The sequence below is a fragment of the Poromitra crassiceps genome (assembly GCF_964638095.1).
Source record: "Poromitra crassiceps genome assembly, chromosome: 4".
NCBI lineage: Eukaryota > Metazoa > Chordata > Actinopteri > Beryciformes > Melamphaidae > Poromitra > Poromitra crassiceps.
In genome coordinates this window covers 53,954,112-53,970,711 of record NC_139626.1, presented here as the reverse complement: position 1 = coordinate 53,970,711, position 16,600 = coordinate 53,954,112, and the positions used below count along the sequence as shown (strand labels likewise).

The following is a 16,600-nucleotide window of genomic DNA, read 5'->3' as shown; positions in this document are numbered from 1 at the left end:
ATTTCTTTTTTTGTGAACATTGGAAACTGCTGATTGTAGCAGTTGCAGTGTTTTTGAATTTGGAGTTATTTATAATTGACAACTCCTGCCTGGAAATTATCTTTTTCTTCAGCTGAACATATAGGCCTAGATCTGTCAGAAAACCTAGCCTGGTATTGTGTTGTGTCCCTGTACCTATTTTTGATCACTGTCACTACATGAGGAACACAGAAGGTAGTCTACCGTCTGATAAATATACATTTATCATGTATTTTACTACATGAGGAACACAGAAGTATGGTATCTCTACAGTCTGACAAAGATACATTTATCATGTATTTTACTACATGAGGAACACAGAAGTATGTCTACAGTCTGAGAAAGATACATTTATCATGTATTTTATTACATGAGGAACACAGAAGTATGTTATGTCTACAGTCTGAGAAAGATACATTTATCATGTATTTTATTACATGAGGAACACAGAAGTATGTTGTGTATACAGTCTGAGAAAGATACATTTATCATGTATTTTACTACATGAGGAACACAGAAGTATGTTGTGTCTATGTAACGGCTTGACTATTAGTGGTGGTGCCTGACAACGCCACCTAGGTTTGTTTGAATAGAGCCTAGGAACTCTATAAAAGGTGGACCCAAATGTACCAGGTAGGTTCTTTGTATACAAGGGAGAGCAGTGTAACTAGACCCAAGGACAGAGACGGAAACAGCTGTACCCAAAACAAATGCCTTTTATTTTCTACAATATAAATAGGTGTTAAAACCTGGGCATTTCAAACAAGGGGTAAAAATGGGGTTAGGGGCTTTAAAAGCCAACTAAAATACAGGGAATAAAAATGGAATAAAAATGTACAACTAAAAAGTCCAGATAGAGTCCCGTGTATTCGATGGTCCCAGTCAGCCGCCCAACAGCGCCGCACCAACGTTCAGGCAGTCCTTCCCACTGCGCTCTGGCTCCGCTCCGTCCTGTCTCGGCTCCGCCGTCCACTCCCTCGGAGGTGGCGTCTATAAGACAAAAGGCTGGCGAGTACGTGTTGTCGCGGTCCTACAGCAGTAGCACTATAATACTGTGCTTGCAAATTAACGTAACTTGTTCTATTTCAGGAACTCCCGGCTAGACCGACAATCACTATAACAAATCGTGAGCTACTCACACTGCCCTGGACCAGGCTCCAGCCTCGTCCAGAATGGCAATCCGGCCTGGGTTATAGTGTGTCGGCTGCTTGCTCCTCCTCGGCCGGGGTCCTGGGTCACAGTGGCGGGACGTGGCTGTCTCGGTCGGCTGTTGGCGGGGACGTGGCTGTCTCGGTCGGCTGCTGGCTGGCTCTGTCTGCTGTGGCTCGCTCTCCCCTCCAGTCCTTTGCATCTTCCTAATAAGGGGAAATGCTGCCCCGCTCTGCTCGCCCATTGGCTCCCCCGTGTCCATTCCCCTGCCCCAGGTGTCTGTAGTTTGCGCAATCAGCAGTCCAGGCAGAAACTCCCAAAAACACACACACTCCAAATCCAAACCAAACCAAATTGAAACATGCAAAATAATTAAAGCAACAGTATGTAATATAAATGCCACATCTAAAGTAATAATAAAGGACACATCTAATAGAAATAAACCAAAATAAATAAATCAAAACAATAGGGAGTTCTCTGCCCTGTGACATCCCCCCCTAGTTAAAGGGTGGCAGTCCCTGACACCTCAACTGTCATCCGGCCTATACCGGTTGGGGGGTTGCCCTCTGTTTGCTCGAGCAGAACGTCTAGGTTCCTCTACACCGGGTGGATGTGGAGGGGTAGGCCAAAAAAAATAAAATGGGGGTTCTGTTTCCGTCCCTGCCCCTGGGTCTACTCCCAAGGTCTGCTGGGGGGTTCCAGCTACAGGGGCAATACAGAGCTTCAGAGCGTTCCTGTGTAGTGTCTTCTCACGACCGCCTTTCTCTGGTTGTACCTTATATACAACACCAGTTTCACCCACCTGTCCAAGCACAACATAAGGTTCTGGGTTCCAGCCTGGGTGTAGCTTACCCTGGCCCTGTCTGTTCCTGTCCTTTACCCATACCCTTTCACCTGATGCCAAAGGCAAGGCGTGAGCCTTCCGGTCATAGACCTGTTTGTTGTGGGCTGCAGATTTGGCCATCTGGAGTCTAGCTAGCCCATAGGCATAAGAAAGCTTCTGATGGTGGTCCCGCACCCACCCCCCTGCGTCCAAGCATGGCTGTTGTGGGCCTACACCTAATCCCATGTCTACTGGCTGCCTCAAGTGTCGACCAAACATTAAAAAGGAGGGGGCATAGCCTGTTGCACTATGGGAAGTGTTGTTGTATGCCTGCAGCAACTCTGGTAGATATTCTGACCAACGGTGTTGTTTTTCTGCTTCTAGGGATCTGAGCATGTTAAGCAGTGTTTGATTCATCCGCTCGACACTACCATTGCCAGCCGGATGGTAAGGGGTTGTCCTACTCTTGGTTATGCCATAACGCTCACATAGTTGATACATTAGAGCTGACTCAAAGTTCGCACCTCTGTCGGAGTGTAACCTGGCTGGGCAGCCGAATGGTTGGATTACATGTGACCATAGGGCCTGCACTGTTGTTGGGGCCGTCTGGTCTTTAGTAGGAACTGCCCAGGCATAACGTGTGAATAGGTCTGTCATCACCAGGATATTTTGATATCGGTCAGTGTGTCTACCAAGTGAAAGGAAGTCTAAACCTATAACTTCAAGGGGGTAGGACACTGTGATGGGATGCAGCGGGGCCTTAGGCTCACCTCTATTCTGCAGGCTACAAGCGACACAACCCAGGTGAAACTGACGCACCTCTCCCTCCATGCTGGGCCAGTAGAAGAACTGCCGGATCCGGGAGAGGGTCCTCTCGACTCCTGCATGGGCTGTCGCTTCATGGTACTTCTTCCAGACCTCCTGGCACTTAGCTGTAGGGCAGACAACTTGGAGACGCATCTCTTGGGTGTTTGAGTCAATCACTTTCCTACACAACACACCCCGACTGAGCTGAAGCTTCTTGAACTGCTGCAACAGTTTACGGGCCCCTAGAGGCATAGCCTGTCGTATTGGCCCACTGGGTAATGCTCCCTCTCCCACATACCTCTTGACGAGCTGAATGGCCACATCGCCCTCCTGCAGATTTTTCCAGCCCTCCATATGCAGTTCGGGCTCTGGTAGATGGGCTTGAGGGGTCGGAGCTGCTGTGCCAGTCACCTGGGCCACCTGGCAATTGGCCTCTATTCCTGTGGGAGGGCATATGGGATTCCTAGAAAGGACGTCAGCATTGATATTTTCTTTACCAGCCCGATATTTTACCTCAAAGTCGAAAGAGGCCATCTGTGCGACCCATCGCTGTTCGACTGCCCCCAGCCGGGCTGTTTGTAAATGCGCCACCGGGTTATTGTCAGTGTAGACAGTGAATTTGGTCCCTGTTAAATAGTCCTTGAATTTCTCAGTTATAGCCCACTTTAAAGCCAAAAGCTCCAATTTAAATGAGCTATAGTTAGCATCATTTCTTTCTGTAGGATGCAGGCTTCTGCTGGCGTAGGCTATCACATGTTCACGGCCCTCCTGCACTTGAGCCAGAACTGCTCCAAGGCCCTGATTACTGGCGTCAGTGTATACTACAAAAGGCAGGGCGAAATCGGCATAGGCCAAAACAGGAGTTTGTGTCAGGGCAGCCTTTAACTGTTCAAATGAAGTCTGAGAATCAGGGGACCATTTCACCTTCACCGCCGCGGATCTTTTACTGGTTGGCACACCGGTTGTCAGGGCATTCAGAGGGCGGGCCAGTTTAGCAAATCCAGGTACAAAACGTCTATAATAGCCGGCCAGGCCCAGAAAAGCCTTTACCTGACGTACAGTGGTAGGAATGGGCCAGTCTTTGACAGCGGAGATTTTCTCGGGGTCTGGTCTTACCCCAGTCTTGTCAACCACATGTCCGAGAAATTTCACCTGGTGTTGAAACAGGTGACATTTATCCAGCCTGAGCTTCAGCCCGTGTCGCCAAAGTCTCTGGAAAACCTCCTCCAAATGCTGCAAGTGGGAGGAGAAATCAGGTGAGTATATGATGATGTCATCGAGGTATACTAGAAGGGAATCTGCTATCTGGCCGTTTAAACAGTGCTGCATTAAACGCTGAAATGTTGCGGGGGCATTACACAGCCCAAAGGGCATGCGTTCAAATTCAAAGAGTCCCACAGGAGTGGTAAATGCCGTCTTCTCTCTATCTCTCTGATCCATCTCTACTTGCCAGTAACCACTGGCAAGATCGAGTGTGGAGAACCATTCAGATTTACTTAAGCATGTCAGTGTCTCTTCAATCCTAGGCAGGGGAAAAGCGTCCTTATGAGTAACTGCATTGAGTTTTCTATAATCGACGCAAAAACGCCAGCTGCCATCTTTCTTCCTCACCAATACTATGGGAGCCGCCCAGGGACTACAGCTCTCTCGAATAACCCCCTTCTCCAACATACCTGCCAGCAAAGTCTTTATCTCCTTATACATCAGCGGTGGCAACGGTCGGTGTCTCTCCTTGATAGGAGCTGCATCGCCTGTGTGGATGGTGTGCTGGACCAGGTCTGTTCTCCCAAAATCCTCATCGTCAGCCGCAAACACCTTTGTCCACTTCTCCAGCAAGGCCTGTAGCTCCATCTGTTGTGGTTGGGTTAGATTGGTGCGGCCCATTAGTTTCCTCACCTCTTCATTGGGGCCGTCTTCCTTCCCCGTCCCTGCGTCCGTGATTTCCACCACGCCCACTTCAATAACACCATCCGCATCCATGGTCAGGCTAAGGTCATGGGCCCCCTGGACATCAGCCTCGTCCACTTGGTATAAGCGGCCCAGTTTGTCGTAGCGTCCTATGGAAACTGCATAGGGATGAGGATTGCACACTCTGACCGGGACCCTTCCCCCTTTCACCACAGCCACAGTCCTAGCCACCCCCCAGGTTTCTTCCTCTGGCAGAGCCTCCACCAATGCAGAGTAATCTGCCCCCCCAGGCCCTCTGCAGGCACGGCCCCATACTAGAATCTCACTATTTGGGGGTACCTGAACCTTTCTCCGGCTGGTGGGGCGGATGTAGCCTAGAAACCCATCTTCAGCTGTGGTGGCAATGGTCCTCCGGCAGACAGCAAAAGCCTCCTTCCAGGCCCGTCTAGACTTCCAATGCTGGGGAGATGAAACTGGTTTCTCATGTTTAAAAACAGCATCCCAACATGCACCAATGACATTCATTCCTAAAATTAGAGGATGGGTGGAACAATCATCTTTCACGATCACAACTCCTTTCTGTGGGATTTTAACCCCGTCAACGTCAAAGTCCATGATGGCGTACCCTGAATATGGTATGCTGAGGCCATTTGCAGCTTTTAGGTTAAACACCAAGGGGGCGCCACCTTTGTCGACTTGGGAGAAGTATGTGTCCATTAGTGTTTGCTGTATTAAAGTCACTTGGGAGCCTGTGTCCAGCAACCCAGCCAATTTTACTCCCTCTATAGAAACTTCTATTGTTGGGCATTGTCCAATGAATGGTGTGGTGGGCCCTTGGTTATTTGCCTCGCCGGCCAACCCCACTGCCTGGACCTCAGCAGCAGGGACATTTAGTTTAACTGCGGCTGTGAGTTTGCAGTGCCCCGGCAAAACCTAGCCATATGTCCAGCCTGGTTACAGCGTCTACATATGGGTTTACCATCACTAGTCCAGGTGTTACTAGTGTAACTAGGATGTCTTGGGGCAAACCTTGGATGATGGTGGTGGGGAGGGGCATCAGCTGTATGTTGCAAGAGGGGTTTAATTTCATTGATGACTTCCTGTGCAAGCCCTTTCATCTGTTCCTTTACATCGTTCATAATTTCCCTTTTCAGAGCCTCTTTCCAGTCAGGTCCACATGATGTTTTCGTGTGTGTAGACTCACCCATTGCAAAGCAGGTAGCTTCCAATCCTCGATGTCCACCCTGTTCCTCTTCAAGCAGTAAGGCCTCCCGGTGTACTGCAGCAAACTCCTCCTCTGGGTTGCGACGCACATAGGCTCTCAGCGACTGAGACAGCGGCCCCTCTCGCAACCCCAGCAGCATCTGTTCTTTCAGGTTGGCCTCGGAGGGAGAGTCGTCGGGGCTGCGTCGCTGTAGCCTGCAATACATTTCCCTCAGCCGCAGGGTGAATGATTTCAGTGACTCATCTGGCTTCTGCATACAGCCAAAAAATTGTGTTCTCAATACTGCAACAGGGGTGTTATCGCCATACAGGGAATTTAAATGTGTAAAAATTTTGCGGGCCGTGTCACGCTCCTCCGCTCCCAATACACCAACTTGCCGCTTTGCTTCCCCAGCTAAGGCACCCGTTATTATATCAACTTTTCTGGCCTCTACCAATTCCTGGGCATTTATAAAACCCTGAATTTGTTCTTTCCATTCGCCATATTTAACATCACTGTCTGGGCCTTTAAACTTGGGCATCCAAGGTGCACCGGGGTAAACTGGCATCATCATTGTTCTAGCCTTGGGTAAAAAACACTGCTCCCAACTCGTATCCTGCCGACCAACGCCAAATGTAACGGCTTGACTATTAGTGGTGGTGCCTGACAACGCCACCTAGGTTTGTTTGAATAGAGCCTAGGAACTCTATAAAAGGTGGACCCAAATGTACCAGGTAGGTTCTTTGTATACAAGGGAGAGCAGTGTAACTAGACCCAAGGACAGAGACGGAAACAGCTGTACCCAAAACAAATGCCTTTTATTTTCTACAATATAAATAGGTGTTAAAACCTGGGCATTTCAAACAAGGGGTAAAAATGGGGTTAGGGGCTTTAAAAGCCAACTAAAATACAGGGAATAAAAATGGAATAAAAATGTACAACTAAAAAGTCCAGATAGAGTCCCGTGTATTCGATGGTCCCAGTCAGCCGCCCAACAGCGCCGCACCAACGTTCAGGCAGTCCTTCCCACTGCGCTCTGGCTCCGCTCCGTCCTGTCTCGGCTCCGCCGTCCACTCCCTCGGAGGTGGCGTCTATAAGACAAAAGGCTGGCGAGTACGTGTTGTCGCGGTCCTACAGCAGTAGCACTATAATACTGTGCTTGCAAATTAACGTAACTTGTTCTATTTCAGGAACTCCCGGCTAGACCGACAATCACTATAACAAATCGTGAGCTACTCACACTGCCCTGGACCAGGCTCCAGCCTCGTCCAGAATGGCAATCCGGCCTGGGTTATAGTGTGTCGGCTGCTTGCTCCTCCTCGGCCGGGGTCCTGGGTCACAGTGGCGGGACGTGGCTGTCTCGGTCGGCTGTTGGCGGGGACGTGGCTGTCTCGGTCGGCTGCTGGCTGGCTCTGTCTGCTGTGGCTCGCTCTCCCCTCCAGTCCTTTGCATCTTCCTAATAAGGGGAAATGCTGCCCCGCTCTGCTCGCCCATTGGCTCCCCCGTGTCCATTCCCCTGCCCCAGGTGTCTGTAGTTTGCGCAATCAGCAGTCCAGGCAGAAACTCCCAAAAACACACACACTCCAAATCCAAACCAAACCAAATTGAAACATGCAAAATAATTAAAGCAACAGTATGTAATATAAATGCCACATCTAAAGTAATAATAAAGGACACATCTAATAGAAATAAACCAAAATAAATAAATCAAAACAATAGGGAGTTCTCTGCCCTGTGACATCTACAGTCTGAGAAACATACATTTATCATGTGTTTTGCGACATGAGGAATGCAGAAGTATGGTTTGTCTACAGTCTGAGAAACTACATTTATCATGTATTTTGCTACATGAGGAACACAGAAGTATGTTATGTCTACAGTCTGAGAAACTACATTTATCAGGTATTTTACTACATGAGGAAGACAGAAGTATGGTATGTCTACAGTCTGAGAAAGATACATTTATCATGTATTTTACTACATGAGGAAGACAGAAGTATGGTATGTCTGCAGTCTGAGAAAGATACATTTATCATGTATTTTACTACACGAGGAACACAGAAGTATGGTATGTCTGCAGTCTGAGAAAGATACATTTATCATGTATTTTACTACATGACGACACAGAAGTATCGTATGTCTACAGTCTGAGAAAGATACATTTATCATGTATTTTGCTACATGAGGAACACAGAAGTATGGTATGTCTACAGTCTGAGAAAGATACATTTATCATGTATTTTACTACATGAGGAACACAGAAGTATGGTATGTCTACAGTCTGAGAAAGATACATTTATCATGTATTTTACTACATGAGGAACACAGAAGTATGGTATGTCTACAGTCTGAGAAAGATACATTTATCATGTATTTTACTACATGAGGAACACAGAAGTATGGTATGTCTACAGTCTGAGAAAGATACATTTATCATGTATTTTGCTACATGTCTTCTTAATTTCATGTCTTGCAGCCTCAGGACCCCCGGCTGGAGCGTCTGTTGGAAGAACCAGCATGTTGGAAGGTAGGTGAAGTAACAGGAAGTGAAAATCAGTTGTGAGGAAGAAAGAAACATCGACCCTAACCCCTAAATTATGTCTGTGGCATTTCTGTGCTGCACTCCCTCTCTCTGTCCCCCCCTCTTTCTCTGTCTGTGGTCCTTTCTGTGCTGCACTCCCTCTCTCTTCCCCCCTCTGTTTCTCTGTCTGTGGTCCTTTCTGTACTGCACTCCCTCTCTCTGCCCCCCTCTCTTTCTCTGTATGTGGTCCTTTCTGTGCTGCACTTGCTCTCTCTGCCCCCCCTCTCTTTCTCTGTCTGTGGTCCTTCCTGTGCTGCACTCCCTCTCTCTGCCCCCCCCCCCCTCTTTCTCTGTCTGTGGTCCTTACTGTGCTGCATTCCCTTCTCTCTGCCCCCCCTCTCTTTCTCTGTCTGTGGTCCTTACTGTGCTGCATTCCCTTCTCTCTGCCCCCCCTCTCTTTCTCTGTCTGTGGTCCTTTCTGTGCTGCACTTGCTCTCTCTGCCCCCCCTCTCTTTCTCTGTCTGTGGTCCTTTCTGTGCTGCACTCCCTCTCTCTGCCCCGCCCTCTTTCTCTGTCTGTGGCCTTTTTGTACTGCATTCCCTCTCTCTGCCCCCCTCTCTTTCTCTGTCTGTGGTCCTTACTGTGCTGCATTCCCTCTCTCTGCCCCCCCTCTCTTTCTCTGTCTGTGGTCCTTTCTGTGCTGCACTCCCTCTCTCTCTGCCACCCCCTCTTTCTCTGTCTGTGGTCCTTTCTGTGCTGCACTCCCTCTCTCTGCCCCGCCTCTTTCTCTGTCTGTGGTCCTGAAGACTACTTGTATCATTATGAGAACCAACTTTAATTTTAAATCTTGACCAGTCCTCTATGATAGAGAATGAAGTCGATGTTCCTGAGGTTACTGTAGTATAAGAAGTACGTCATCAAATTATTTCACCGCTATTCAACATTTCTCTCCCTGTATTTCTGCAGCCAAAGCGACCACCAAATTGCGCCTACCTGCCCCTGATTCCGGCGTTTGTGAGTAGATTTCTTTTTTTGTGAACATTGGAAACTGCTGATTGTAGCAGTTGCAGTGTTTCTGAATTTGAAGTTATTTATAATTGACAACTCCTGCCTGGAAATTATCTTTTTCTTCAGCTGAACATATAGGCGTAGATCTGTCAGAAAACCTAGCCTGGTATTGTGTTGTGTCCCTGTACCTATTTTCTGATTACTGTCACTACATGAGGAACACAGAAGTATGGTATGTCTACAGTCTGAGAAATATACATTTATCATGTATTTTACTACATGACGACACAGAAGTATGGTATGTCTACAGTCTGAGAAAGATACATTTATCATGTATTTTACTACATGAGGAAGACAGAAGTATGGTATGTCTACAAGATACATTTATCATGTATTTTACTACATGAGGAAGACAGAAGTATGGTATGTCTACAGTCTGAGAAAGATACATTTATCATGTATTTTGCTACATGAGGAACACAGAAGTATGGTATGTCTACAGTCTGAGAAATATACATTTATCATGTATTTTGCTACATGAGGAACACAGAAGTATGGTATGTCTACAGTCTGAGAAAGATACATTTATCATGTATTTTGCTACATGAGGAACACAGAAGTATGGTATGTCTACAGTCTGAGAAAGATACATTTATCATGTATTTTACTACATGAGGAACACAGAAGTATGGTATGTCTACAGTCTGAGAAAGATATATTTATCATGTATTTTGCTACATGAGGAACACAGAAGTATGGTATGTCTACAGTCTGAGAAAGATACATTTATCATGTATTTTACTACATGAGGAACACAGAAGTATGGTATGTCTACAGTCTGAGAAAGATACATTTATCATGTATTTTACTACATGAGGAAGACAGAAGTATGGTATGTCTACAGTCTGAGAAAGATACATTTATCATGTATTTTGCTACATGAGGAACACAGAAGTATGGTATGTCTACAGTCTGAGAAAGATACATTTATCATGTATTTTACTACATGAGGAACACAGAAGTATGGTATGTCTACAGTCTGAGAAAGATACATTTATCATGTATTTTGCTACATGAGGAACACAGAAGTATGGTATGTCTACAGTCTGAGAAAGATACATTTATCATGTATTTTACTACACGAGGAACACAGAAGTATGGTATGTCTGCAGTCTGAGAAAGATACATTTATCATGTATTTTGCTACATGAGGAACACAGAAGTATGGTATGTCTACAGTCTGAGAAAGATATATTTATCATGTATTTTGCTACATGAGGAACACAGAAGTATGGTATGTCTACAGTCTGAGAAAGATACATTTATCATGTATTTTGCTACATGTCTTCTTCATTTCATGTCTTGCAGCCTCAGGACCCCCGGCTGGAGCGTCTGTTGGAAGAACCAGCACGTTGGAAGGTAGGTGAAGTAACAGGAAGTGAAAATCAGTTGTGAGGAAGAAAGAAACATCGACCCTAACCCCTAAATTATGTCTGTGGCATTTCTGTGCTGCACTCCCTCTCTCTGCCCCCCCCCCCCTCTTTCTCTGTCTGTGGTCCTTTCTGTGCTGCACTTGCTCTCTCTGCCCCCCCATCTCTTTCTCTGTCTGTGGTCCTTTCTGTGCTGCACTCCCTCTCTCTGCCCCCCCCCTTCCCTTTCTCTGTCTGTGGTCCTTTCTGTGCTGCACTCCCTCTCTCTTCCCCCCTCTCTTTCTCTGTCTGTGGTCCTTACTGTGCTGCATTCCCTCTCTCTGCCCCCCTCTCTTTCTCTGTCTGTGGTCCTTACTGTGCTGCATTCCCTTCTCTCTGCCCCCCCCTCTTTCTCTGTCTGTGGTCCTGAAGACTACTTGTGTCATTATGAGAACCAATTTTAATTTTAAATCTTGACTAGTCCTCTATGATAGAGAATGAAGTCGATCTTCCTGAGGTTACTGTAGTATAAGAAGTCCGTCATCAAATTATTTTAGCGCTATTCAACATTTCTCTCTCTGTATTTCTGTAGCCAAAGCGCCCACCATATTGGGCCTACCTGCACCTGATTCCGGCGTTTGTGAGTAGATTTCTTTTGTTGTGAACATTGGAAACTGCAGATTGTAGCAGTTGCTGTGTTTTTGAATTTTAAGTTATTTATAATTGACAACTCCTGCCTGGAAATTTTCATTTTCTTCAGCTGAACATATAGGCCTAGACCTGTCAGAAAACCCAGCCTGGTATTGTGTTGTGTCCCTGTACCTATTTTCTGATTACTGTCACTACATGAGGAACACAGAAGTATGGTATGTCTACAGTCTGAGAAATATAGTTACATATGAACTATTTGTAATTGCACATGAACACCAAATGTAATTACACAGTAATTACCAATAGTTATAAATGACGTTCATATGTAGTTACATTGTAACAGACCTGTAAAATGGAGTGAGTCTGTTCAACTGTAGTTCATATGTAGTTACTTCGTACCGGACCTGTAAAGTGGAGTGAGTCTATTCAACTGTAGTTCATATGCACCTCGGAGACGCTCAGTCTCCCTGAGACTGAGCCAGCCGATAAGTTAACTGTGCCTGGCTGAGCCACGCGGAATGTAAAGGGCAAGCCGACTTAATATAAGTCCAGTGTGCAATATGCAATTGTCACGTAATGTACATCACTTACTCTACTTATTTTGCTTACTTTATACGTACTCTACTGTATTTTTAATTTTTGCTTACTTATCACATTTTACTACTGTTTATTTTATGCTATGTTGTGTTCTGAGTGCGAGCTACTGTAACCTGTCCCAATTTCCCCCCGGGGATCATTAAAGTCTTTCTGATTCTGATTCTGATTCTGATGTACTTACATGGTACCGGACTTTGATATTATTGGCACAATTACGGTATATATATATATATATATATATATATATATATATATATATATATATATATATATATATATATATATATATATATTATTATTTTTTTTTCCCCCCAGAGCCTGGGATATGTCTAAGATTGGCTGCAACAGTTTTTTTGCCGTTAGATTAAAAAACCAAAAATAATTAGATTTTAGGGGGGGGGGGGGGGGGGGGGGGTTCCAAGTTACTGACCAAACACTCTATTTCAGTGATTGCTGTCAGAATATAGAGCCATTTAACACTTATTGTAACACAAAAACATCACTGAATGCAGATTTAGTTGGCATCATACAGTACGGTCATTGACCACTAGCAAAATCAGCGTGTGGGTGAAAACACCACCATAGAGGCTATTGAGAATTAAGGATCAAGAGACTTTTCATGATCAGGTGAAACACTAAACATGTCAGCTCAGCCCAAATATAAGCCATCAACAAACAACAACAACATTATGTTTAAATAATGCCTTTTTCTTCTGTGATGCCGACTCTGGAACCATCTTGACAGGCTAAACTAGTTTTGTCATTTTGTCTCTTTCTCTAGATGAGCTTGCCAGGGTTCGCACAGCGCTTGTGGAGGGGATCTCAACCCCAGTTCTTATGGGTCTCCTGGATGACCTTTTAGAGGATGGAGTCTTGAATGATGGGGAGAAAGAATCAATACTTGAAGAAAACAATGCCAGAGCAGAGAGGGTACGCAGTCTCATAGACATGGTGAAGAAGAAAGGAGACAATGCCAGCAGGAAGATGATCACTCACCTGAAGATCAGAGACCCTGCAGTTCACTCCTACCTCGGTCTGTCCACTGGGGAAGTTCAGGCTGCAGCAGGTGAGTTGCCATCATTCAGTAATATTGACCACTGCTGTCATCGTGCTTGTCTGAGCTAGTAATAATACTGCCTGAGAGTATCTTCTATAAGACAAATGTGATGTGGTCTTCTACATGTTGCATCAACACTTTATCCATAATCCCAGTAAAGAAGGTCCTGAGGTAGCCTGGGAACCTCACGAATCTGTGAGTTCATGTTTGATTTGTTCTAGCGAATTGGTCTGGGGATGCCAGGCTAGTCCTGAGGGCTATAAAGGGGCTCTCTCAAATCAAGCAATGCTGTGGTATATTTAGTGTATACCACGCTAATATACCACAATTATGAGTAAACAGAAAACAAATGGTAGCTAGCTAGCCTCCTAGCCTTGAAAACGGGAGCTCCGCACCACAATACCCAGAGTGCCTTGCGGTAGTGTTTACAGTCATCTCCTATACGACAGCTAGGTAGTCGCTAGCTAATGGCGATAACAACGTTCGCTAGCTGCAGTGTTGTGCAAGTTCACACTTCACAAGAGCTAGTTCAAAGTTCAACTCACACACATTCAAATTAATTAGTCTTTTATTTGTATTTATTTTATTTATTTATTTTTCATAGGGACAGTGCAGCATTAATGAACATTTGCATGTAAATGTAGCCTTAACTAATTTCCATCTGTAGTCCCACGACAGGTAGATGTAAAGTGCATTGAGTTAAAAACTAAAAAACTAAACTAAATTAATTCGAACCCAAGTAGCTGCCAAAATAATATAAGCATTCAAGTAATTGAGGGATGCATTATAGCCTAGGAAGCAGGCCAACTCCCCCCCACAGCTCAATGTGTGACGGTTTCTCTCGTGACATAGAGAGGCAAAGTGAATAATCACTGTGAGTGAATATCAAGTGAGTAATTTTGTCAATTTAAAATGTAACTTTGCATGTCAAGAAAGTCACAGTTTGTCAAACTGTTGCACTATAAGTTATAAATCAGAAAGACTACATACACTGTCGCCTAAGTGACGTCACTTTCTCTACTAAAGCTGAAGACCGGCGACATGCCACGAGCTTCCACGAGCTATGTTGTTTTTATATTAAACTACGTTTAATATAAAAACGTTTCAGTTTGACGACAAACTGCGACTTTCTTGACATGCAAAGTTATGTTTTAAATTGAGAAAATGAATGTTGGCACCCCGTGGCACAATTCAAACGGGATCAAAAAAGTTACGTTATTCTCCGTTCACTGCCATTCATATTTATTTCAGAGCTGGTACAGGGAGAAAGCAGGAAGTGACGTTTCACTTTGGCTCTCTATACAGTAACAGGTTTTATTTTGAAAATCAACTGAATGTTTTATTTTATTATTCTCGTGAGTTCCTGCCCAGCTCGATCTGTTCTGTGCTGGTTGACGCAACTCAAAGAGGGAAGCAAAAATACACAGATCTGCATTGCCGGATCTCCATTACACGGCCACTACAGGGGTTCAAGTCTTTTCCAGCCAACCGGGTGTGTGTGTGTGTGTGTGTGTGTGTGTGGGGGGGGGGGGGGGATCTATCTAGTGAAGCCTGTCTGGCCAAACAGCAGGAATGTGACCGACGTCAGGGGGAAACTACAATACTAGAGACGCGGCTGTTTTCGTCATGAAGTGACGTTTTCCATTAGCGTTTGCTTGTGTTTTAGCTGCTGTGATATTGTGGTTTTGGCTGGATAGTGGTGCTAGATAACGTTAGCTTGCTTGCCAACACGACTATAGCCAATGGATTTACCACCCAGAAGCTCCGCTAATAACGTTACCATCTTGTGTGGATAATGTAACAGTAGCAAATATGGCTAACATTACTACCGTTATGCTTATGGGACATCAGGGCTGCCAAGTTTCAGCCAAAGTTAGGAGTGAGAAGCGAAGGGACGTCCTTTTTTAGGGTAGATTTAGAGGGATATCTCAATTTCAATTAACATTATGATTACTGTTGTGATGTAATTATTCAGTCTTCACCCCCATGCCAGCTGCTCTCCCTGCACTGTCGTGCAGTTAAGGAATGAATAGTCTCTCCCCAGAGACTCAAATATTACGTTGAATCGCTGCGCTCTGCATACTACATACATGTAAGTGAGTCTGTGCCAGTTAACTCATTCACCGCCAAAGACGTCTTTGACGTCTTATCAGAAATAGCCATCCACGCCAAAGACGTGTTTGACGTGTTTTTGTTTTTATTGGTGCAGCGCCTGCAGCAAACACTTGCCCAGCCTGTGACACAGACACAGGTCCCTGCCTTCAAAGGGTAGCCGACAGCACGCGATCAAACACATACCGCAGCTGTTGTTTTGAAATTGAGCAAGAGGAAAAGCAGAGAACGGGTAACGCTTCCTTGTGCAGACAGGAGAAACGCCATTGAAACGCCCTCGGCGCGCTGCACGAGCTGGAGTCGCCTTCCTCTGTGCCAGCCAGGAGAAAACGGGAGAAAGTAATCAAGAGATGTGTTTGATCATCGGAGGAATGAGGAAATGATCGATCAGTTTGCGAGGGCGGTGAGGACGTGTTGAATAGCCGAGGGGAAAACGGGAACGATCAAATAGCAGAGTTGATATGACAGGGAGACATGGACCAGAACAAATCAAAAATAAACACAGGAACAGCTAGGCAGCAGCGGGCAGAAGGCACTCACAGCAGCCCGCTGTCCTTCTCAAGAGCTCTTCAGTTGGTTCATGAAATCGCTGGGCTGCGTGCCCTCCAGTGTTGCTCCTGGCCAATCCCAGCGCCACAGGGCGTGGTTATTGCTTATCCTATGTTGGGTTAGAAATCTAAAAGGGGGATCGTGTGTGTGTGTGTGTGTGTGTGTGTGTGTGTGTGTGTGTGTGTGTGTGTGTGTGTCTGTCTGTCTGTCTGTCTGTCTGTCTGTCTGTCTGTCTGTCTGTCTGTCTGTCTGCACACTCACACCGAGTAAACTGTATTGTTGAATGTAAAAAAAAAGCACTTCATGTGTGTATATATATATATATATATATATATATATTTTTTTTTTGTCATTTGTGTCCTAACGAATAATATTTACATGTCTGATGTCAATACAGTTCAAAATAAAAGAATTGAGAGTGAGTTATGCCTGAGATTGTGCCCTTTTACAAAAATGCTTTTTTCTCCCTTTTCTCTTCCCAGACAGGCTTTTTTGGTGAACATGGGGTGTATAAAAAGGGTTATAAGTAGAGTACAGAACATGCTAAAAGCTAACTTTCTTTTTGGGGGTGAAAGTAGAGACTTAGATCTTCATTTCGAGGTATTGGACATCACTGTAGTCCTAGTACAGAATTTACTGTGGGTCTTGAAAGATGACCAAACATTATGGAAATACTTGGCCTGTGCCAAAAATGCCAGTCAGATATTGGCAGTGAATGAGTTAACAGCCACTGCTGGTTTTGAAGGCGGGTTGAAATTGAATGAGTGACAGGTCGTAGCACCGATGA

At 45.3% G+C, this 16,600-nt stretch overlaps 1 protein-coding gene across 1 annotated transcript in view; it reads left to right on the top strand.

Moving 5' to 3' along the window:
• Positions 1-8,391: 8,391 nt before the first annotated feature.
• The window catches only part of LOC310775840 (uncharacterized protein), a gene marked incomplete at its 3' end in the record, with an annotated part of 52,087 nt that continues 43,878 nt past the window's right edge, over positions 8,392-16,600 (top strand). The window contains exons 1-5 of the mRNA XM_083635967.1: positions 8,392-8,436; positions 9,397-9,444; positions 10,807-10,857; positions 11,440-11,487; positions 12,877-13,161. Of these exons, the coding sequence (XP_083492093.1) occupies positions 8,427-8,436; positions 9,397-9,444; positions 10,807-10,857; positions 11,440-11,487; positions 12,877-13,161 (442 nt within the window). The 5' untranslated portion in view covers positions 8,392-8,426. The remainder of the gene's footprint in view (positions 8,437-9,396; positions 9,445-10,806; positions 10,858-11,439; positions 11,488-12,876; positions 13,162-16,600) is intronic.